Source organism: Electrona antarctica (assembly GCF_951216825.1).
Source record: "Electrona antarctica genome assembly, chromosome: 7".
In the NCBI taxonomy this organism is placed as follows: domain Eukaryota; kingdom Metazoa; phylum Chordata; class Actinopteri; order Myctophiformes; family Myctophidae; genus Electrona; species Electrona antarctica.
Genome location: NC_136812.1, coordinates 38,336,581 through 38,361,156, shown reverse-complemented (window position 1 = coordinate 38,361,156; position 24,576 = coordinate 38,336,581). Strand labels below are relative to the sequence as shown.

At 43.0% G+C, this 24,576-nt stretch overlaps 2 protein-coding genes across 3 annotated transcripts in view; both read left to right on the top strand.

Moving 5' to 3' along the window:
* The window catches only part of rxrgb (retinoid X receptor, gamma b), a 60,618-nt gene extending 40,036 nt beyond the window's left edge, over nucleotides 1-20,582 (top strand). For both annotated transcript variants that reach the window (XM_079505237.1, XM_079505238.1), the window contains exons 3-10: nucleotides 7,753-7,897; nucleotides 8,244-8,423; nucleotides 8,832-8,992; nucleotides 12,825-12,954; nucleotides 15,254-15,386; nucleotides 16,618-16,709; nucleotides 17,903-18,008; nucleotides 20,277-20,582. In XM_079505237.1, coding sequence (XP_079361363.1) covers nucleotides 7,753-7,897; nucleotides 8,244-8,423; nucleotides 8,832-8,992; nucleotides 12,825-12,954; nucleotides 15,254-15,386; nucleotides 16,618-16,709; nucleotides 17,903-18,008; nucleotides 20,277-20,424 — 1,095 coding nt within the window. In that variant the 3' untranslated portion in view covers nucleotides 20,425-20,582. The remainder of the gene's footprint in view (nucleotides 1-7,752; nucleotides 7,898-8,243; nucleotides 8,424-8,831; nucleotides 8,993-12,824; nucleotides 12,955-15,253; nucleotides 15,387-16,617; nucleotides 16,710-17,902; nucleotides 18,009-20,276) is intronic.
* Nucleotides 20,583-23,155: 2,573 nt separating this feature from the next.
* lmx1a (LIM homeobox transcription factor 1, alpha) overlaps nucleotides 23,156-24,576 on the top strand; it is a gene marked incomplete at both ends in the record, with an annotated part of 12,700 nt that continues 11,279 nt past the window's right edge. Inside the window, one exon of the mRNA XM_079505755.1 lies at nucleotides 23,156-23,334. Within this exon, the coding sequence (XP_079361881.1) occupies nucleotides 23,156-23,334 (179 nt within the window). The remainder of the gene's footprint in view (nucleotides 23,335-24,576) is intronic.

Sequence of the window (24,576 nt, the reverse complement as noted above, 5' to 3'; positions counted from 1 at the left end):
TAGTGACCTTTGCTTCTCATTTGCATACATTTGAGCCAAAGTCAACTTTTTGAGGCTCTCCTCACTCCGCAACCAAGACCGCAAAACCTTTTTTAAAGACTTATTTTGGGCTTTTTATGCCTTTATTGTGGATAGGACAGTAGGCTGATAGGAAATGGGGAGAGAGAGATGGGGAGTCACACGCAGCAAAGGCTGTGAGGATCAGGACTCGAACCAGTGACACGCTGCCAGACTGCCTAGCTGCCTAGGTGCTGTTACACCAGCGGGCCAGGCCAAAACAGCAATCCTTTCCTTCGTGTGGGAATGCCATCTGAAAGGGGAGCACCCGCTGTGATGTTACTATTGGATGCTGTAGTGTAGTGGGTAACTGTGTTACCCAAATCAGCAAGACCAATAATTAGACTTAAAGAGGTGTTGTGTGGAAACAATAAAAAGGTCCCCCCCATTCTGTGTTTCCTAGAAAAAGCATTAACAAAAAAATCATTAACATGGTGAATCACATCTTGATGACATCATCAAGATGTGATTCACCATGTTAATGATTTTTTTCAGACCTCCAGTTCTAGGAAACACAGAATAGGGGGACTTTTTATTATTTCTACACAACAGCTCTAAGTTATATTAATGACATAGTAAAATGTTGAAAATTAGTGGAATGCCCCTTTACGTGGTGGTAAATATTGATTTGATTTATGATAAATGGTAAATCCAAGGCCCTTTACATAGATTGTGCATTACATTCACCCATTCACACACCGACGGCGGAGGAAACCATGCAAGGCACCAACCTGCTCATCAGGAGCAATTAGGGGTTCAGCATCTTGCTCAAGGACACTTCAACACTCTGACACTAATGGTATTTGGTAGTGGCTATATGCTCTTGTGCTATACTACAGAATAATCTATGCTAGCATGACACAAACTCTGAGATCACAAACCCACCCAACCCTGGAAGCAGAGCCGAAATAAAGAGTTATTACATGGACATGACAACAAACATTTGAACCGTTCATAGGGCAGAAGTTAAAGATCCACATATAAAAAGCTGATACAATCCACACACTTACCATTCTGACACAGTGAAGACCTAAATGCTAATGGAGGAGGCTAGGGAGGTGGAGGGGGCTTGGTCACTGAAATACTGTTAATCTGGTAGTAGCTCAGCGAGTGATGTTGAGCATGTAATAGTAAATGTCGGTTTGCTTAAATAGACCGGATAGATAGATTGAACAATTAGAATCGTGGCTTTATGTGATTGGAGGGCGTATAAGTCTGGGATCAGTGTTACCTAGTTTATTGTGTGATATTTATTAGAATTAGACCACTCGACACCAGTTTTCTTTCATGTATTGCCCGTCGTCACTGTGGCTGTCACGTCCACATTTCTGTGGAGCGTCGCAGCCGTGCAGCGACGTATAATTTAAGCCTTAAACCCCTGGGTGAGGGTTAGGGTTAGGGCTCTCTCAGGGAGAGAAGCTTGTATTCTTTTTAATATGTCTACTTTTGGCCTGTTGGTGGCTTGTTAAGCTCCCACCGTGTGCGTGCGTGCGTGCGTGCGTGCGTGCGTGCGTGCGTGCGTGCGTGCGTGCGTGCGTGCGTGCGTGCGTGCGTGCGTGATAGTGTGCGTTTCACTGGTTGGAGCCTTCCAGGCAGCAGACGGGTGGCTTGAAGCCTGCTGGCCATATCCAATTGCTTGTTTAGCTCGTCTACATACCCCCAGCTTTCCCTCTCCTGCCCTACCCTCTCTGTGACCTTTAAACTTCTCGCCCTAAAGGTCAGCCCCGTGTGGTATGTTACTGCTCTGTCATGCAAGCGGACTTAACACGCTGTCCAACTACAAGTCCTTTAATGCAGACTTTATCCAGTTCTGGGATCCAGTTGTTCGTAAATGTATTTTGTTTTAAGTTTCCAACAATAAATATATACATATTATTTGAAAGATTTTCAGATTAAAAATAAATAATCAAAATGTAAAAATGCCGTTAAATAGGGCATAAGTGGTTAATTCATAATGTATTTTTGTTAGTTTGGGTCCCTGTATCTTTTGGGTCTCGAGCTGAACGTTTTGGGAACTATTTTACTTAATGGTTTACTGGGGTGCCCAAGAAAGCGAGAGAGAGAGACCAGCCCCCATTTACTTGCCTCCTTCTCCTCCTCTCCTCCTCTACCTTCTTTTCATCATCTCTTTTTGTCTCCAGGCCAAGGCATGGGGAGAGACTATGGGCCCTATCTTGCGTCAGGGGCACTTTTTCCTCAATTTGGGTTTTTTAGTATCGTGTGAGAGACGAAAAAAGAGACGTTTGACCGGGCCCAAACTAGTGAAATCAGCAGATCTACAAGGGCGAGCTTGTAGATTTTTCCAGTTCCCTCTCAGTCTGTCTTTCTCTTCTCTCCTTTTATGTCCCTGCTCTTCCCCTTTCTCTTGTCTTTCCTCATTATATCTCCTGCTCTCCTCTCTCCAATTAACACCTTTTTGCTTTTCTGTCCTTCCCTTTGTCTATGTAGTGTTTTGTTGAGGATATCATTATCAAACTATAATTGACTCAATGTCTGTCTGAATGAATGAATGTCTGAAACACTGTCATAGCTCCTCACTTTCTGCACCAATCGCTCCAACTTTTCACACAGGCATCGATTATGGAGGTCTTAACGAAGCCCTTTTTCCCATTTAACAAATTATAAATTAATAATTACTTTATTAGTGAATTAAAATGTCCCCATCTACTCACATGGGAAAACGCGCAACCTCACACCACTGCCCCCTAGCGACACCTGCATCACAGCCCACTGTTCTTGGTGTAACCCCACTGCTTCCTCGGCTACAGCCGCAGCACAACAAACAGTGGCCTATACAATTTGGCGCCTTGACCAGCGCCACCACTGCCGACACATTTTGACGCACTCGCCACTCAGTGGAATGGACTGTTAACATTCCACCACGGCGAACACGCGCGGGTTCATTTGGTTACACTCCAAACGTCAAATTACTGTGTACTTTTTGTTGGACTTGGATCATCATATATGGAGAATATACTCCTCCACTAGGGAGGGGGAACACAACTACAGCTCCTGCATGGAAACGAGTGAGCTGGCGCGACAGGACTTCTTCTTGTATAACCAACGCTGACCTGCGTGCGACCACAGTGAAGCAACTGGCTTTAGCCACACTGATAAGTAAAATGGATTCGCTCTCGCTTCCTCAGAGGTCGCAGCCAAACTGTGCACACACACCTCTCCCCAAATTTTGGGGAGAGGTTATAGCGCCACCAGGAGGCCAATTTTTGGCTAATTTGATAGTACACCTACAGATTTTGTCCAAACTTCTACTTCACGCAAATCAGTACACATTATCTCTATACCCATTAAACGAAACAGGCCTTTCAGATTTTCCATACATCCTGATTAGCTAAGATTGGTTTTCAAAGTTGTCAGTAGTGCTCTGTTTTGAACAAAATGCCTCAAATCATGAACACAGCGTGCGATTTTCTGTGAAATTTTCCACGCACATTCCCACTGACCCGAGGAAGAAATGCCATTTGAAAATATTCAAATCAGCCTCATGGTGGCGTTATAACAGGCCGATTCGTGTTTTTACCTATAACTGCATAATTCTGTGTGAAACGTTGTATGCACACTCCCTGGAGGCCAAGGTTTTCCCTGTATTTTTCACATCTGCCTTTTCTAGCGCCTCCAGGAGGAGGCTGACTTATGTAAAAAATATATATTTTCAAATTACTCCTTCAGATTTTATCCAAATTGCACCAGGAACGCCTTTAACGTGTTTTTGAGCTTTGTATTAATTCATAATCATCTCGCTAATATTTACCTTAAAGCGGGGCTCCCGGTCGCTGAGTTTAAATAGCAGTTTTTCTCTGAATTACAGCTCAGATTGAGCTGGATTAAGCAACGTGCCGATGTTTGCGGCTCAATACTAAATCGTCGTAACTGCACGGTTAAAATATGAATGCTTCTGAAGACTCTTAAATTGATGATGATCACATTAGCTTTAGCCGATTCTAGCTAGCTGTTTTTGGGGGAGTGGAAACGGCTGAGTATTAGAGTGTTGTCTATGGTGGCGGTAGCCGACAGCGCCAGGGGTTTTAGTGGCGGGCAATGAGTTCAACAAAATGCCTCAAATCATGAACGCAGCGTCCAACTTTGCACAGACATTTTTACTACATATTGAGGAACAAATGCCACACTTTTAACATTGCCCTATTATAGCAACCATACTTGCTTTGCAAGCACGCAACAACCTTGCACTGTTTTTCTTTGTTATCCTGTTATAATGAATCCTCTACCTACAACACACTACAAGTTCCATCTACTGTAAGTCATTGTCTATTGCAGTGGTCCCCAAACTTTGCAGGTTGAGACCCAAAAAAGAGACGTTTGACCGGACCCAAACTAGTGAAAATAGCATTCCCTCTCAGTCTGTCTTTCTCTTCTCTCCTTTTATGTCCCTGCTCTTCCCCTTTCTTTTGTCTTTCCTTCTCATTATCTCTCTCTCTCCAATTAACACCTTTTCGCTTTTCTGTCCTTCCCTTTGTCCATGTAGTGTTTTGTAGAGGATATCATAATGGGGTCTGGGGGGGTATGGCCTGAAATGGCCTATAAAATGGCCTACAAATAATTATATATAAAAAATATAATCTCACAACACGTCACATTGACACGTGTGCATTTATTTTTGCAACACTGTCATATTAACAAGCTTAAGTGGTTAAACAATAACAAGACTACCCTTTTTTACCGTCTATTATATGGACTACAAAAAAGAGAGAACCCAGCAAGCTTTTCTCCTTAGACAGTCTTCACAGAATGAACTACATACGGCCTCAGTGCTTTGATGATCCGCCACAGAAGCACAATGCTCTAGCAGAGAGGCTGTAGACTGCATAGATAGTATGGATCTGCGCCCTGAGGGACAACTCTGGGTTACTGCGAGTACCACGTTGCTGGCTATACAGCCAGCGCTCTCTGGCTACAGCCCGGGTTAAAACGAGTACCACGTTGCTGGCTATACAGCCAGCGCTCTCTGGCTACAGCCCGGGTTAAAACGAGTACCACGTTGCTGGCTATACAGCCACCGCTCTCTGGCTACAGCCCACTCTGGGTTAAAACGAGTACCACGTTGCTGGCTATACAGCCACCGCTCTCTGGCTACAGCCCACTCTGGGTTTAAAACGAGTACCACGTTGCTGGCTATACAGCCACCGCTCTCTGGCTACAGCCCACTCTGGGTTAAAACGAGTACCACGTTGCTGGCTATACAGCCACCGCTCTCTGGCTACAGCCCACTCTGGGTTAAAACGAGTACCACGTTGCTGGCTATACGGCCACCGTTCTCTGGCTACAGCCCAGCCACGATGGAGTTACCTTCGGTTCAGTGTGTCACACTGAACGCCTCATACCTTCTGCTTATGGGTGAACTGAAGTTTTACTGGAAGCGCAAGCAGCCCAAACGGATTCCGCCATGCATTTCTGGCCCATTACATGCATGAAGAACGCTTTCTTGAATGATACGATGTGGGTTTTATTATTTTTTCATGCCATGTGTTTGATAAAACATGTATGACGCTTGACGCATCAATAATGCATGTGCAATTCTTGTCCGCAACTGCTGCGTTATTTGGTATGACTGAATCAGCAAGTGGGCCTATGTCGGAGTGACTGTGACACGTTTTACAACAGTGTACAGCAGGTGCAAAGCATGTGTTTGGCATGTTGTTAATTGTATGTCAGGGCCATGTGTAAAAGGAGAGTGGCATCTCCTTGCTGAATTGTTAGGCAGGAGGATGGATGTTAAAGCATGCAACAGTTAATCGAACTAATTGATTTAATCGATTTATAAAAGGTTATTTAATAAAACTAAACCGGTGCCCGGCTGTAGAGCACCGAGTCGGTAACGATGCAAGTTGGAGATCCATGCCCCACCCGGCTATGCAATACCCGTTGTACCCGTGTCAGAGTGCCCGTTTCACCCATCTGTCTGTGTCCATTTTATGCCCATATATGGAGATTTCTGCATCTGTCTCACTGTGTCCATTGACTCCCTTTATTCCTAGTTCTGTTCTTGTGATGTCAGAACAGGCCAGCTCCATATATGGAGATATATAGGGGTGATCAGGTCCAGAGGCCTTTTGTGGTGTTTCTGGGGATCCGACTGACTCGACACCAGGCAATACACTCCCTGCGGTGGTGTAGAACGAGTGTATCGAATTTGAAGTCGGTGGGGCGAACGGTTCTCGAGTTACGCGGAGGATTACGTACTTACATACACACACACACACACACACACACACACACACACACACACACACACACACACACACACACACACACACACACACACACACACACACACATACACACACACACACACACAGAGAGAGACTTGGGGTGCATTTATAGATACTGGTAGATAATCTATTCATAATCAATCCCTATTTTAGGCTTGTCATTATAGGTGAAAATGTTCAATTGTAAAAAAAATTGGTTAGTTGCAGCCCTAGTGGATGTTCATTTTAACTACAGTGTGACTGTCTGCCTTTCGGGGCATCACACTGAGAGAGAGAGAGGGTGAGAGACAGAGACACTATTTTAAAGTGAGAGAAAAAAACATATAGGTCTACCGGTGACAGCAGAAAGAGAGTGAGAATCAGTTTATTGGTGAAGTACGGTGTGTTCACATCGGAATAGGAATTCTAATGAGACCACGGGAAAGACAGAGAGTGTTCCCTCTCCTCAGTCTCTATCTCTCCCCTGCTGTTAGGTCAAAGACACACAGAACTAAGTTCAGACGACAGCCATTAGGGAATAGACAGAGCAGAGAGTGTGTCATAAATAAACGATAGGATGAGCCTGAGGTGACTGTAGGAAGGATGTCCTGTACGCACCAATGCATCAAATATATAGGACACGTTGCCCATAATGTAGGTCAACATTGTTTGCCCGAGTTGGAACAGAGCCGTATGCACATAAACAAACAAATTAGCAAACGCAAACAAATAGAAACACATGCGTAAGCACATGTCTGCGACCCCGTCCCCGACCCCGCAGCTCTGTGATCGATAAGAGGGAGAGCCTGCGAGTTCAAAGTGTAGAAGGACACGATAAGAGGTAGACCATAAAATCATCAGTTTGAAAATGTTTGCCCAGGAATTGTTATCCGAGCTGATAGGTGGTATTGAGCCGTTTCATAACCACTGCTCCTCAGACAGAATTTGGCAGCGGCAACAGACACAGATTTTCACTCGATGATTATTTAACCCATTGCAAGCCCGTTAAACCTCAACAAATGCACAAAATTCAGGAGTGCTGCTGGGGCAGCCGGTGAGCCCATGAGCACCCTCTGCTGTCTGGGATGTGGAGCTGCGCCCTCAGTACATGTGACCGCTATGAGCTTCCCTCCTACACCTCCTCCTGTCAACAAACATTAGAAACCTGCATGGCAAGCCTCTAGCAGAGAAAACACAGCCCCTCCCTCCGTGGCCAAGCATGTGATCGCACCCTCAGACACTTTCACAACAAAAGTATGTGGGTGGGGAGAGAAGAGAGAGGGTGAGCGGAAAGCAAAGCGAGAACACAGAGGAAGAGAGGCTGCAAGGCGACTGACTCACGCTTTCACTCAACCCCCCCTTCCCCATCCCCTCCCCCTCCTCTGCTCCTCCGCTCAACTCTTTCCGCATTGACTATCCTCTTTTCTTCTCTCTCCTCTGTCACTCTCCCCTCTCCCTCTGTCATCCTCAGCTGAACTCGATGAACAGTGTGAGCAGCTCGGAGGACATCAAGCCTCCCCCAGGCCTGCAGAGCCTGGGAAACATCAACTACCAATGCACTAGCCCTGGAGGAATGTCCAAGCACATCTGTGCTATCTGCGGGGACCGTTCTTCAGGTATGGAGGGGGTGGGGGGCAAAATAAATGGGTGGGGGGGGGGGGGTATTCTGGAGGTGAGAGGTCACTCTGCCCCAGATGGAGGCTAGCAACTCATTCAAACAGGAGAGTACACTCCTGGGCGGTTGGCAGATGCTACATCAAACCCCAGCTTTATTTGACCTGTTGGTAAAACCGGAACTGTTTCAAAATCAACTCATTTTTCACAGTTTACACACACACTCAGAGTCCTCATTCCAAAAAGGATGATTATTATGAATCCATAACGTTACAGACTAATGTTGCAGGCTTACGCAATCTGCTTCAAAGTGTGGTGGTGACATTTGCAGTTCTGCTGTTCACACAGGAAAGCACTATGGCGTGTACAGCTGTGAGGGATGTAAAGGCTTCTTCAAGAGAACCATCCGAAAAGACCTCACCTACACGTGTCGAGACATGAAAGAGTGCCTGATTGACAAGCGTCAGCGCAACCGCTGTCAATACTGCCGCTACCAGAAGTGCCTGGCTATGGGTATGAAGCGGGAAGGTATGCGCAATGCCTCACACTAACGTATAGATTGTGTCCCACTATTTTTGTGGCTTTCGCCTTTATTTTATATATTTTATGGAGGGACAGACAGTAGGCTGACAGGAAATGGGGAGAGATGTCCCACTATTAAGTTCATTGGATGTGTATTCAGTGTTTGTATGTCCCGGAGCTTTGTCGCGCACCGAATAAATAGCCAATCTGCAAGCTCGCAACGACGCATCGAGAGTTTGTAGATCGGCTATTTTTGGTGCTCGACACCATTTTTAACAAAGTGACTCAGGTTGTGTTGTCTGGAGAGGCATTGTTCGTGCACTGTACGTGACACCGCGGACGGTGTCCCCGGAGATCACGTCCAGGAAGTTTAACACGTGACCTTTTTTGTCCTCTTTTTCGCTGCATGCTCAGCGGTCCAGGAAGAGAGGCAGCGTGGGAAGGAGCGGGGGGAGAACGAGGTGGAGTCGACCAGCAGTTACAACGAGGAGATGCCCGTGGATAAGATCCTAGACGCTGAGCTGGCAGTGGAACCCAAAACAGAGACGTACACGGACGGCAGCCCCGGCAACTCAGTAAGGAGAACCCCAACAGGGGTCACCAATGTGTCCGTGACAAAGACTTGGCCTTGTCCGTGGCAAATTTTAGATTTTCTGTCTCACGTGCCATTATGTTCTTATTTTGATCAAAACACCCACTTACTGAATGTCAGTCTCCAGGTTTTCTTCAGAATATGTATGACAATTATTTACTACGACTCTATGGTTTTATTTGCAAAGACCCCCTTAACTCTGAGAGTGTTCAAATGGAACCAAATGGACCTGTAATGGTTCCATTTGAACACTCTCAGAGTTACAGACCTGTTATGGTCATTCATGGCTATCCATTTGTGTGTTTCTGGTAATATTATTGTCCACTCATTTTGTATGTCCATGGCAAAAATGGAATGTTTTAAAAAAAATGTCCACCACAAGCCAACATGGCGATGACCCCTGAACCCCAATCACACCCCGCCGGTGTCCAATCACGTGCCATGGAATAATTATGATAATAATCTTCACAGGTCTGTTCAAAACACCCACAACAAAACGACACTGTACACAGACTGTACACAGAACCATCATATCGGCAGGGCAGTTGGTTTAATGCTGCGATGGCTGAGGGGACAAAACTAAAACTGACCTTTTTCCACGCTAAGGTTCTATTACTCTGTCCAGATGGCATGAGGTCATGGAAGAGATACAGGGGATGATCAGTGTCATTTGATATCGAAAGTCCTAAGTGTCCTTAACCCATTTAGGCCTGACGTCGAAATAAAAAAAAACGTTCGCTCTGAAAGAATATATACCTATTCAAAGATTTGTGCCGCATTTTTACGATTTTTCAAATATTTTTCAATAGCTAAAGCATAACATAATGCTAACACCAAAAGGGGTTCCCGCCCAAAATGGGTAAATGTTCATATGAGAGAGTGTGGGTGTGAGAAATCCGATGATCTTGGAAGCAATGCGGGTAATACTGAAATGTTTGTTTCTGTTAGGCATGGACAGTATAGTGTAAAAACATGCTTTTATACAGTAATAACAGAAGATGAGGGGCAACAGATAATGATCTTAATTTACGTATTACATTATTCAGTCTTTGCTGAAAACGTGAATGGATAGATGTAGCGTGTTGATCAAACCTAAGTCTAATTGTGCAGAGTGAGTCCAAGATATGTCAAACTGTCCACCTGTATTTACAATTTCACCATTCACGAGGAGTGGATTAAGGATTGTTTGAATGACCAGTTATTTTGTTTTGTCCACATTCAACTGAAGGTCCGTAATAGAGTTATAGTCATGTTCATGGAGCAGTCTGAGAATGGCAGTATCATTATTTAAAGTATGTGATGTTTGTGGGTGACTGTTTGTGGGTGACTAATACAGTGTATAGTGTGTAGTGTGTAGCAGTCTACTAGCGGAAGGGACTCGGCACACAACCCTGAGGGGCCCCTGTGTTATGTTGGTGATAACAGTTGATGAGAACGACTTTAACTCTTTGTGGTCTATACTCAAAAAGTTGTGAGTCCAGGAAGGAATGTTGAGGTGATGACGGTTTCTTGATCATGTGATGGCATTGAATGGTGTTGAAAGTGGAGCTAAAAGCAACTAATAGACTGGTGGCAAAATTGTGCGTAGAAGAATCCAGATGTTGGAGAAGGGAATGACGGAGGCATGCCACAGCATCCTCTGTCCCCCTCTTGGCCGTATAGGCAAACTGGAAACGGGTCCAGCTGTGACCTGACAGCTGGCAAGATGATGTTCAGAATCAGTCTTTCCAGGCATTTCATCATTATTGAAGTTAATGCAAAGATCACCATCCAGAATCTAGATTAGTGGTTTTCAATATGGGTTCTGGGGATCCCAAGGGGTCGTTGAGGGGCTCCCCAGCTAAATTATTATAATGATAGCTTATTATATGTAGCCTAGTAAACCATCCCGGTTGAGCGATCATGTGTTTTCTTCTGCAGACCGGTCTGGTCCCAAGCGCTGGGTTCGCGTTTTGCAGAAACCAAAAAGTGGAAGAGCCAATCAGTGTCTGCACTCAGGCACCTGGTCCCTTTGATTGACATGAAATTTGATTGACACGCGTAAATTCACGCAACCGGGTTGGTTTGCCAGGCTAATGAAACATTAGGGAGCGTACAATAATGGCTATTTTGATCAGTTTCACAATTATCTCTATACTTACAGTACAGTACACAGAGAGTCAAGAAATCTGTCAAATGGGGGCCCATGGCCCAATGCATGTCGAATTGGGGGGGGGGGGGGGGGGGGGGGTCACTTTTCTAGGTCATTCCAACCAAATAACAGTGGATTTTCATAAACGCACCTCCTGTCAGAGAAGACATAACTAATTAGTTATGTTTGCTTTTGTACCGGTACTTAAGATCCAGATATTCAGCTTCCTACAATAGCTCCCACTCAGCAATAGGGCATGCAAGGGCATAGGCATAGCAGAACAACAACAGTGCATCAAAAGTAATTAACACACATGATAGACTAAATGATCCGATAACCTCAGACTAATGATAGACTAGTCTTAATAACCAATATAACATTTTAACTCTGTTGCTTTTCTGTGCTAATATGTGTAAAAGAATCAAAGACTGAACTCTCTAATGCAAGGCTTGGAAGTCCGATGAGGCTGTGTGTGTGTGTGTGTGTGTGTGCGTGTGTGCGTGTGTGTGCGTGTGTGCATGTGTGTGTGTGTGCGTGCGTGCGTGCGTGCGCGCGCACTGATATAACAGACAGCAGCGCAAAATGTTTACAAGTTTATCGAGATGAAAGTCCCTACTCCCCAGTCCCCACACAGTGACAGCACTCCATGTTTACGGCACGCACAGACAGACAGACAGACAGACAGACAGACAGACAGACAGACAGACAGACAGACAGAATATTCTGTAGGCTATAATACACTGCAGTGTTTTTATGTGTTTCCTTAAGCAATTGATTAATGTACTCGTCCTCATTTCGATCAGGGCTTCAGTCTCCTCATTCGACCACGTCTATCCACGGTAACGGGACATCTTTGCGCTGCGTAAAATATGCCTTCTCCGTCTCCAACTGTGTTTAGCTCCTCACCCGCCACATTGTTTGCTTCATTTCCTTGCATTCACACCTGCACCGAATCGTAATCAAGTGCGATTGGAAGCGAAGCGAAACCCCCGTTTTTTTAGTAGAATGCGGTTCTTTGATACGCATTAAGATTCGAATGAGCCTTTACACCTGCCAAACGAAGTGCACTTTCTGACAATGCGCAGCAGGATTCGTTTTAATCGCAGCAAAGCTTTCTGGTGTGAATGTGTTAGTTGTGGGAGTTGTTGAAATTAAAACGTTTGAGTACCACTGGATTTGAATGTTATTATAGTAGTTTTCAATGCTTTTCGTATCAACGTCTATTATTTATTTGTGCATTTGAACCATGGACGACCATTTATTAATTATTTGTTTTAACGTTCTGTTTATTCAAGTTTTAGTATTAGAGATACAAACACACGGACGACCATTTGATGAGATTTTGCGGACCCAAGACTCTTTTTGTTGTTGGATAAGATTTTGTCCACAATTCCATGCTGTATTGCTGTGCATAGGATCAACATTGATCAAAATAACAATTCTTCTACATTCTCTAATTTGTGTAGTCTTGTAAATTAAGTAATGTAGATGTTTAACAATAATTTAACTTCTGAGAGCGTAAAATGAAACCAAATGGACCCGTAACTCAAGAGTTAAAGATCTAATTAGGGTGGTTAGTTACCAACTCTCCATCATTTAGCTGGAGTGGAGACCACTGGTTGTCCCCAGACCACTGGTTGAGAACCACTGTTATAGGACATTCTTTTCTCTTGTATGTTTCCAGACGAATGATCCCGTCACCAACATCTGCCAAGCAGCAGACAAACAGCTCTTCACGTTGGTAGAGTGGGCTAAGAGGATTCCACACTTCTCTGAGCTCCCCCTAGATGACCAAGTCATCCTACTACGAGCAGGTAGACACGTGTACACACACACACACACACACACACACACACACACACACACGCATGCGCACTCGTATAGGTCTATGCTCGCTCACAGTAGCGTAGACCTACAGTATATGCACAGATTACACAGGAGACAAAAAGACAGACAGAGGCCCGGTTTCCCAAAGGACACATGGTGTAAAAGGTATGGTGTTGCACATGCTCAGATGCCCTCTAGGCCGCACACAGAAGCCTGTGTACATTCCGTGCATAGATGTGCCACGCAATGGTAGGCCTCAGGCCTGAGGCCTGGTATGATAGGTCTCAGGCCTCAGGTCTACCATTCTGAAATTTAATTTAATAATATTTGGACTGCTGGACATATATATACTGTCAGCTGTCCAGCAGTCCAAATATTATTAAATTAAATTTGAGAATGGTAGACCTGAGGCATTGCGTGGCACATCTATGCACGGAATGTCTATGTTCACAGGCTTCTGTGTGCGGCCTAGAGGGCATGTGAGCATGTGCAACACCATACCTCTTACATCATGTCCTTTGGGAAACTGGGCCATTGGCTAGCCTAAACATTATATTGCACATGCAACGGCAACGACTGGCGAGACATATATTACACAAATAGATTACACAATTTGTGTATTCTGTAATAATTCATTGTTAGTTTATTGGGATTTATTAAGATATTGGTTGCACAAAAATGACCATTTCAGAGTTCAGTCTAGTCCTTCATAACGTCTCTCGGCTGACCTGTTGTGGCAGGATATAAAATCAAAATATTCTACTCACAGATTATAAGTGTGGTGGTGGGAGCCGTGTCCATGTGTTTGTGGTTGAGACACTGTCTGCCAGTGCCAGCTTCGAGAAAGTTCATGAAGCATTTGTGGAGATCTTTTTTTTTTAAAGATTTTTTTTTGTTTTGGCTTTTTGCCTTTATTGATATTAGTGAAGACAGACGGGAAAGTGGGAGAGAGAGAGAATGGAGAAACACGCAGCAAAGGTCGTCATGTGGGGGACTCGAACACACGACACGCTGTCAGGCCAGAGCTTATATGTGGCATGCCCCTGGACCACTAGGCCAGTGGGCGCCCCGTGGAGATCTTTTTTTACAGTCTCCTCATTGAGCTTTTCAGTTCAAGTGGTAACACTTAACGTGCATTTATTATTTTTCCATCTTGTGGTTCGACCTCACAGTTGCAGTGTGAATAGCTGGCATCCGGGCTGGATGTCTCATCTTCAACTGTGTGTGCATTGTTGTGAATTGGTGATAGGACAATTTGGCATCTTTACTCCATATATCTTGGGTATCTGAACAAAGTACTTTAGTACAGTAACGGAGTATTTGTTACTTCCTATCTCTGCTGACAGGGGATGTGTTAATGTCCTCAACGCCACGCATCCAACAAGCTTTCCACAACGGTGTCATTATTTAATTCGGGTTAATGATTCCTTCCCAACTAGGCCTATTTATTTACTTTTTACGTGCACTCAATAAATAAATGAATGGCTTCTAGTTCAATTGAGCAGTGATGCCAAGCATAGGCTGCATAAACCTGATAGTTTGCCAATTTCCTATAATAGCTGCAACAAGTCTGCCCTCTGCTGGTGAGAGGTTTCGCACACACAACTAAGCAAAGCAAAGCAAAGTTACTATATTTACCCAGGGTATCTGGGCTAAGCTCAAGAACTTGTTTCCAGCCAGGCCCTGCTCATAGAACATTTCATGGTAGTGGTTCAATGCCTTGCTCAAGGGCACTTAGCGGTGGTAATTTTAACGTGTCGGACCGCTGATTCGAACTGGCGACCTTCCGGTATCAAGACCGCTCCGCAATCCGTTCGGCCACCGCTGCTCACAGTCTGTTTATTGATAGTTAGGGCTGCACTTATCGATTTGTTTCGGTAAAGATTATTCTATAGATTCATGTTGTGAGCAATCACACAAGCGAGAAGCACGTTGTAGTAGGTTTTTGTTTTGTTTATGTTTTATAGATCAATGAATCAACAAATTTGATTTGTCTGATTAATTAATGACTTAATTTTTACTGTGTCATACAATGGTGTTTCGCAAGCCAGATGGCTCCCAGGCCCACATGAGAAGTCTCACAACAAGCCTAATGAGACTCATGAAGTCTTTATAGCTTTGGAGAGGGAAAGGACTTGCCGGTCCATTTTATCGGCAGAAGTGAAATGCCATTCATTGTTTAGAGATACGTTGGAAGTATTTTTAGGAAAGGGGTGATGAGAAGGGGGTGGGGGAGTGAAGGAGTGAAGCCAGTAACAAATAATTGTGTTTGTTGTTTGTGTCTAGGCTGGAACGAACTGCTCATCGCCTCCTTTTCGCACCGCTCCGTCACCGTAAAAGATGGAATCCTATTGGCTACCGGCCTCCACGTCCATAGAAGCAGTGCACACAGTGCTGGAGTAGGGTCCATCTTTGATAGGTACGTAGTAAACCAATCAGGGTATGTCATACATGTCAGGGAACAGTTTACCTAAGAGTTATTATAATGTTTATTAGGCTGTGGCCTCTAGTTTGTTGGTGGTGTGCGTAAATGTTTAACCACGTTATCACTGGGGGGAGCATTAGCAAAAATAGCAGATCTACAGGCTCATAACGCGTCATAAAGTGACTCGTTGTAGGCTAGTAGATCATCTATGTTTGGGAAAAGTGGTTCAAGCACAGAGCCAACTCGGGTCCAATTTGTTGACCAGGTATCCCGAGGGGTCAGTGTTGCATTGCTGATTTTACCTTTGGTAGGATGCCATTTTAAAGACGTCATGTGCACGTCGCTTAACACCTACACTACAGGTCACTCAATGGACCATGGCGTGACCAAAAGCCTTTGTAAACTTTGTTGAGGTGTGAAAATTTGTTTTTAATCGATGCATGTGCATTAGGGAATTAATTAAAAAATCGATGCATCGATGCATCGATTTCATTAACACAAGTTGATTCAGATTAGGAGAAGTCGAAAGTCGGAAAAAAATAAAAATAAAAAAATATATATTTTCAAATGTGTGCGCAGTGCTTTGCTCCGTATTTGAGCGCGCACCTCCACCCGCCCCCTGTTAAAGTCCCCCCCTCCCCCGTCATAAAACGATGAATCGACTCAACTTCGACTTTACTGTCTGCCCTCGTTAATGCCCTAATGTGCAGGCGTATGCTCCTCAAGGGTTTTTGGTGGATGGCGTGGTACCGCGTGCAATTATCAATGCCACACTGCCAGGGGTCTATACTTGGCCCCTTCCCTTGGCTCTTTTTTCACTCAAATGCTGAAAATGGCAGATCTGAATGCACACATCGCTCAGCTTCTGAGTTTTCTTCACTGAATGTTCGGTGACATGCCCAGAATAGGGACACTAGTGTTCATGTGGGTAATGTAAAAAGATGGGCCTAATGTGTCCTGTATAATGTTCAGAGAATCATTGAAAGCTCCCTATTACAACCAATCTTCTACTGTTATCTGACATAAGTACAGTTTTGTGAACAGAACCGAATTTATTATTTAAAAAAATGAATGCTAACTAGCAAAGACATCAACAAGTGTCAGCACAGAATATATGGATTGCGTTAGAGTTAGAGTTTGTCCTTTCACCTTCTGTCCTTTCACCTTCTGTCCATTCACCTTCAATGTCATGTTTCTCTAACGCCAATCTCTTGGTGTCCTGCAGAGTCCTAACAGAGTTGGTGTCTAAAATGAAAGACATGCAGATGGATAAGACGGAACTGGGCTGCCTGCGAGCCATCGTCCTCTTCAACCCTGGTTAGTATGGTCAACTTTCACCTCGTACAACAGTGAGTGTTAGTGTTTGACTCTGAGAGTGTACAAATGGAACCAAATGGACCCATAAGGTTTTCACAGGTCGAAATCCAGAGATAATACCCGAGACTCATTGGTCGTCAAGGGCCGGGGGAGCGGGTGCGTTAGTAGGGGGGTCGCATGCACGAAGTGCCAAGATTGATTTAAAATATATATATCTTTTTCAATTAATGTTATTTACTGACTTTTATTAACACGCTGAGGAAGTCTTGACGCCGAAACGCTATTAATTAAAAAGTACCAGAAGGGTTTTTTTCCTTTCTCCCTCACTCGCTCCCTCTCTCTGTCTCTCTCGTTGACTGTCCCTCTCCACTCCCTCGAGTTGGCGCTGCTATCTGTGCCATGCATGCCATGCATGGACATGGACATGCATGGCTGTGCGTAGCCCTACACACACCACTTCACACCTACCAAAGCTTTACAAAAGCTGCCGAGTGTCAATACTGTATGCATATAAATGGTCCATTGTTGTGTGACCTGCTAAGTAGTAGGTTGGTTTAGACACCGTGGATTGTTAAAAGCCAATAGGCGAGCTACTTTAACTTCAGTGGGTGGGCTATCATAAGAATGTAATGTAAATCTGGCCCCACGCGACGGCTGCATGTCCTCGTACGTCTGTAATCCACGTAACTCGAAAACCGTTCGGATAGCCGGTTGTCCAGAACCAGCACAAAAAGCCTCTGCCCAGGCTCTGGACCTGATCACCCATTCTCCATATATGGAGCTGGCCTGTTCTGACATCACAATCGGCATAGACTCCATATTTGGGCATGCCTGACAAAGAACTCCATATATGGGCATAATAGGGACAAAGACATAATAACTAGGTGGGGCATTCATTTCCAACTTGCATCGTTCCAAGTAGGCCAGTCAGTGCCCAGGGCACCGCTCTAGTTATCCATAATGTACAAATTATGGATAAGATGTCAGGACAGATAGGCCTTTTCGGGGAGGGGTTAGAATAAGTTATGGATGGTCTTCATTCAACTTCTTGACAGTCTTTATAACAAACATCTTTTAGTGTGAGATAATGTAGTTTGAATGCAGTTGTAATGGTTTCAATTGATGTTTAGCCACGGATTTCATAGGATGTAAAAATGGATGACTATGAAGACTTGCTTTTTTTTTAACTTCAGATGCCAAGGGTCTGTCCAACCCACCAGAAGTAGAAGGGCTCAGGGAAAAGGTTTACGCCTCTTTGGAGTCATACACCAAACAGAAATATCCAGACCAGCCTGGCAGGTAGGCAAGACATCACTCTACTACTACACAGACAAAACTGTCCATAACCACGGTTTTGATTGATTGAATACTTTATTAGCCAGAAATGTAAACAGAACAGTCAGACATTAAGGCTAAAAGGATGACACAGAAAAGTCCTGGGGGCTGGTTTCCATTGTGGTCCTACGTATTCAACATAGCATAAAAATTAACACAATAATGCATTGTCATCAACAAATGCAAAAACTCTATGTTGTAAATGGTGCATTTATATAGCACCTTTATCCAAGGCGCATTGTGCGTTACATTCACCCACTCACACACCGATGACAGAGGAAACCATGCAAGGCACCAACCTGCACATCAGGAGCAATTAGGGGTTCAGTGTGTTGCTCAAGGACACTTCGACACTAACTCTGGAGGAGCCCGGGTTCGAACTGGCAACCTTGCGGTTCCCATCCGGCCACTCTACCCCTGAACCACTGCCGAAGGATGTGTATGTACAAAGGAGAAAAGGGCAGGCCCGGATTTACCATTTTGCTAGGGTGGGCTGATGAAATTGTAAAGTATTGCAATCCAATTCAAGTGAGATTTGTGTTTAGTTATTCTATATTTAGTTGTATTATTATGGTTAAAACATTAAGAACTTCTGCTCTGCTATGTGCACTGCAGACAGTGTCTGTCTTTTGGGGGGCTGGGTACCCCAAAATTAAAAACTAAAATACCCCTAATTCTTTTCAGCCACGCAGCTTTTCCGCACGGACAAAAAACGCGCGGCCGTGGGGGTCCCTGAAATTTTGTTTAGTAGGGCCCCTACTACTGTAAATCCAGCCCTGGAGGGGCAAAACAGGGGAAAACAGTGGCAGTGAATAACACCACCAATTTACATGTACAGTACCTCCCCTTGTGGTTTTCAGGACAATTTTGAAAGAAATGTCAGCCGGGCATTCCACGTTTTGGTGGAATGTCTTTTTATTCATCTTGGCCTTATGTCTTACTGTTTATTTACAGTATGTTTTATGTTATGCATCACCCCAACCTAAGATTTTAACAATGAATGTACATTTAAGTGAAAATGTACTCTCTGAATCTGATATAAAGCTAAAGTGTGTCCAGTAATGTTAATGCATTGCACTGATACATCATATAACTGACTGGCTGGCATATAAATCCTGGTTGGCTGTGAATGATACTAAAGGACCTCTGTTGCATGTCACCACTCACCACTCCACTCGGCTGACTGTTTATTGAGACAGATGGAATGACGACAACTGGAGGAGACTGGCTTTGGTAGTCACAACAGTGAGGTCAATAGAGGAAATTACATGACGAGACAAAACCAGTAACTGTACATAACCTCTACCTCTTCCAGTTCAACTCAAATGTATTTGTATAGCCCTTACACTTTCAAAAGGTTTACTTGCTCGTTTACAAAGGAAACATACAAGTCTGCCCTGTCCTTAAAATCTACACACTCAATAAAACTCCCAATAATAAGAAAATAAGGGAAAATCCCTTCGCAAGAAAAATAAATAAATAAATAAATTGTGGGAATAATCACACAAGCAAAGGTTGTCATGAATGGTACTCGAACACACAATGCGCTGTCAGGCTAGAGCCTATATGTGGCATGCGCCTGGACCACTAGGCCAGCGGGTGCCCCATGTTTACATTTTCTTGAAATACGAGCACATGAGTTTAATTTAGAGTGACTTTAGTGAGTTTTCGATCCCATCTCCTGGAGAGTGTGGATCTTATAGCCAGTGAGAGCCAGTGGATGGATATGCTGTGGTTTTATTGGTTGTTGGCTAGTTGTTGGGGTGACCAATTAAGGGTACATCCCTGGTACAGAGGAAACGGCACCCGTAGGTGGGCCCCCAGCCTGCCAGTTAGGATCTGAAATAAGTATACAGTCGTCATCATTACCAGACGTAAATTTATCCTTCAGCTTATTGCTTATAATGCCATAATGACTGGCTATACACAGGTTTTGTAGCAATTGGTAGTAATTGTTGATGTGTAAATGTTCAAGCATGTTAAAATCATAGGGGGAGGGGGATCTCATGGCTTTTTATGTTAATGTAGCACTTTGAATGTAAAGTGCGTTACGAATAAAATGGATGATTATTATTATTATTATCAGGCATTCTTTACCTTATTTCAGACCACTTTCCAAAGCTTGCATTTATTCTTTATTTCTTTTACATTTTTGTAAAGCCAATTTAACATTGAGGTTCCCAGACTTCTCAGGTGCCTTTGTACAGTAATTTGTATGTTTTGCCTATGCAGGTTTGCCAAGCTACTGCTGCGTCTGCCCGCCCTGCGCTCCATCGGCCTGAAGTGTCTAGAGCACCTGTTCTTCTTCAAGCTGATTGGCGACACGCCCATCGACACCTTCCTCATGGAGATGCTGGAGGCACCGCATCAAATCACATGACAAAAGTCCCCTCTTCGCTCATGTACATAAACTCCTGCAATCTCATTGATATGAAGATGAAAAAAGACATAAAAGAGACTTGATTCAAGTTGTAAAACGGCATATTTTGTACCAAGCACAAAATGAATATGAAATGTCTAAAGAATTACAAAATGTATTTTGGGTGGGTGGGTGGGAGGGGTCGGGGTGGTGGTGGTCCGGGAGGGGCCACTCTTGAGGAGCGGACGGAGGGGATTCTTGGAAGAGAGAGTACACTGTCAACTGTCAAAAAATAAATTCTAATAGAATTGTTAACAGATTTTTTTTTCTTTTTCTTTTTTTTCCTTTTGTAAATAGATAATTTCAGGTATCGGTTTTAAGAGCAACCCAATGCAATATGAAAAGAGAAGAAAATCATATTTTATTCAAAGAGGATTTGTATAAAAACAAAAACCATCCCTACATTTCTAAAAAAAAAAAAGAAAAAAGAAAATACACTTTAGAATTCTTACAGAATAAAATTATTTAAAATTACTGAAATGTCTTGCTTGTGTATTTTTTATTTTTAAGTGGTGCAACCACTTCCTTAAGTGACTGTGTGTGTGCCTGGGTGGTTGGCTGGGTGGGTGCGTCTGAGCCGAAAACAGCATGGTTGTTTTTTTATTTTCTATCGTATAACTTCAGTAAAATCACATTAGGCCTATACCATAAAAGGACAGTAAGACTATGACACCATTTGATGCATGCACTTTATGTTTTTCATATTTTACAGAGCTACTTTTGTTAACAGACTGATTCTGGCTTGAGCGAGATTAACATAAATAGCACTTATGTTATTATGCGCCAATATATTCATTGTATTGATAATTATGATGACAACTCCTTCCACCACTTCAACTGACCTATTGGCGCTTCTTTTCATCAGCCACTAGATGGCGTAAACAGACTATACACTTGGAAAGATAGCCTACAGAAGCTGTGCGTTTCACTCGCTGCTGCTACTACTACAGTATAGCTTCGGCGCTTCAATCAGATCCTAATCCTATCTGGGTTTATTGGGTTTTTCCATTGACGTCTCAGGGGAGGCCTAAAAGGATTTAATTTGTTGTTTTCTTTTTCTTCTTTGTATTGTAGATTACATTACAAATTATAAAGAATTGAACAAATAAACTATATATATATATATATATATAGTTTATTTATTTATTTAAAGACAAACCTTTGATAATTTTGTTTCTATAATTTTATATATTGTTCTATGTCCTACAATAAACTCATCCTCTTTTGGAGAAATGTGCATTTAATTTTTAGGGTGCATTTACTGGATTTACAACCTATAAGGACTTTATAAAACAATATTATTAGGACATTTTAGGACGCATTATTCACAATATTCAGAGTAAATTACAATATATGATAATTTATAATAGCTATAGCTAAATCGGCCATACATTGTAGCCTATACTAAAATGGAAAAATAAACGATTGAATAATATCCAATTTTGATTTAAAATAGACTACCGGTAAGCTAATGTTTGCAAAACCACATAGTATCGACTTCTAGGCCACATTTTGACATATCCCATTGATTGACTAGTCTATGTATTATAATGCCTTATATATGCCTACCGGTATTTAATTGTGTAGCCTATAGCCTTTTTTCATTAGCGTATATTAATACGTATATAATGCAACGTGTTTTTAAAAATAATGAAACCAAGTCCTTTTTCTTGTTGTGTTTACTGTTTTGGTGACATCCAATGTGGCTGTTTCATTCGGGGGAGGGGAGGGGAGGGGGGCTGGAGTCTGCACAGGCGAAAACACAGGGAGCGCTCATGCACGTGTGCAGGTGCAGGCTGCCAGGCTGTGTCCTGACTTCTGACACACACACACACGCACGCACGCACACACACACACGCACACACACAATACTTGTTCTAATGACATAATTGTCAGATAAATATTCCATACGGGGAGAGGAGAGGATGAGACACCGTCGGACATGCTCTGATAGGAGCGGAGCTCCGAGCACAAAGTTTGAAGATGCAGTGAGTGAGCATGGCAGCACTGTGACTGAACTGAACTAACTTACACCGCGATGTCCCTCTCATGCATGGGGGAGAGAAGAAGAGTTCATTAAGAAACGCACTGCCACGATATTTAGGACGTTTTTTGGTTGTAATTGTTGTTTTTAAGGTAAGTTGTTAGGCATGCTAACCGTTTTACACATTGTACTTTTCGTTGCATGACAATTTAGACAAAACGTGACAGAAACGCCTTGCATGTGCTGTGACATTTCTATAGTTTAAATGTTTTACTGTGTTTTCATATAATTCATTTCTTTGCCAGAGGTTTGCTATGGTGGAAGGACAAGCATCCTCACGTTTTGGTAAGATTTGACGCATCTGATAATCATATAGCCTAATTACTGTAGCCAAGCAAGCGTTTTAATTATGTTGCATTGATATGTATGTCCCTTTTTAAAATGTTGTCCCTATAGGACATTTAGCTGCAGATTTTCTGCTTATTTTGTGTTTACTATATATGCATATTAGGCGGAATTATAAACAAATTATTTCTTGATTATTTCTTGATTGAAGCCTACTTTATTAACAGTTAGCAAAATAGTGCAGTGTAGAATTATAGGCTATATACAATGATGCTAAAGGGAGAACACAACAAAGTAAATTCATCATATAGGCTACAGCTTGGGAAGTGTCCAATAAATGTCCATTGTTTTCCTAACCCAGACATGAACCGCAGGGCTGTGTGTGCCGGGTGCCATCGTCTCATACGGGACAAATTCCTGCTCAGACTGAACGGCGGCCTGTGGCACGAGCAGTGCGTGAGATGTGCGGTGTGTCGAGACCCGCTCAGGAACACCTGCTTTCTGAGGGACCACAAACTGTACTGCAAACACCACTACTCAGAGTAAGTGGCAGTGCTATGTGGACTTTGTTGATTGCTGCAGAAAGTAATAATTTAACCACTTATAATATTAATATAGGCCCGACATTACAGCGATCTGCAACTGCAAGCTCGATGCATTGCACTGTGAGCTACAGCGAGCTACAGTGTGATGAATTTATTTATGCATTTTCATTGTTTGACATTTTTAGAAATATAAAAAAGGGGATTTATTTTGTGTTTGCTCATGCCCAAAATGGGGACAAGTGTTTAATTATTGGTTATGCACAGCTTACTGTAGCCTAGAGATGTTAACATTTTCTCAACATTCCAGTGCATGCATGAATGCATGCATGCTGGATTAAAAATAAATAAAACTAGCCTAATAATAAAAGAAAAAAAAGAAAATGGAAATTGTGGCTCGCCTTACATTTTGCAATTCAATGTCAAATATCAGTATGCTATTTAGATTTTTTTGTGATTATCCATTTGCCACCTAAATGTTTCAATGCCTTATTTATCCTGGTAGCCAATGTAATGAACTAAAAATAGGATGATGATTTAACACATTTCACTTAAAATGTGTTGTATCCAGTTTGTACATTAGTTTACAATTAAATCCAAATTAACCAGATGCATTACAGTATAGCGCAGTTGCATGCAATTTGGTAGTATTTAAAATTGTGCACTGCAGGGATATAGTGCACATACTATATTGTAGACACAATCTTCACACAAATGAACATTGGTTTGCCTATGATCGGATTGACTTGTAATTGTCATTTTAGTTTTCACCTTTAGTTTTCTATACCCACCAGCAAAAATGTGCATTCACTTGCCGGATTCGTATGAAGTCAAGCAATAAGCACTAGTAGGTTACTTATCAGTCGAATGCAATCGAGCCAGCAGGCTCGCCTGAGTCGACCGGCTTTGATTATGAAATGTGGAAGTACGGAGCTGTCCGATAGCAGCTCTGAACAGTCCTCCTATAACTAGGTAGATCAAAAACCTGCGGTACTCTTTTCTAGATTCACAGGACCAAACATGAGAATTACTGGTAGTCACCAACTCTCATAACCTCTCATAAGATGTCGCAAAGGTCAGGCTGTGTGGCCCCACTGTAGGTTTTGGTATAGAGCACCGAAGTCTGATGTCAATATCGGTAGAGGGCGCAAATCCACAGGTTCATGTACTTTTTATTTGCATTGTAATCCCCATAGGGGTATTTTAGATCGCCTCATATAAGTACTGTTTGAAAAATAAACA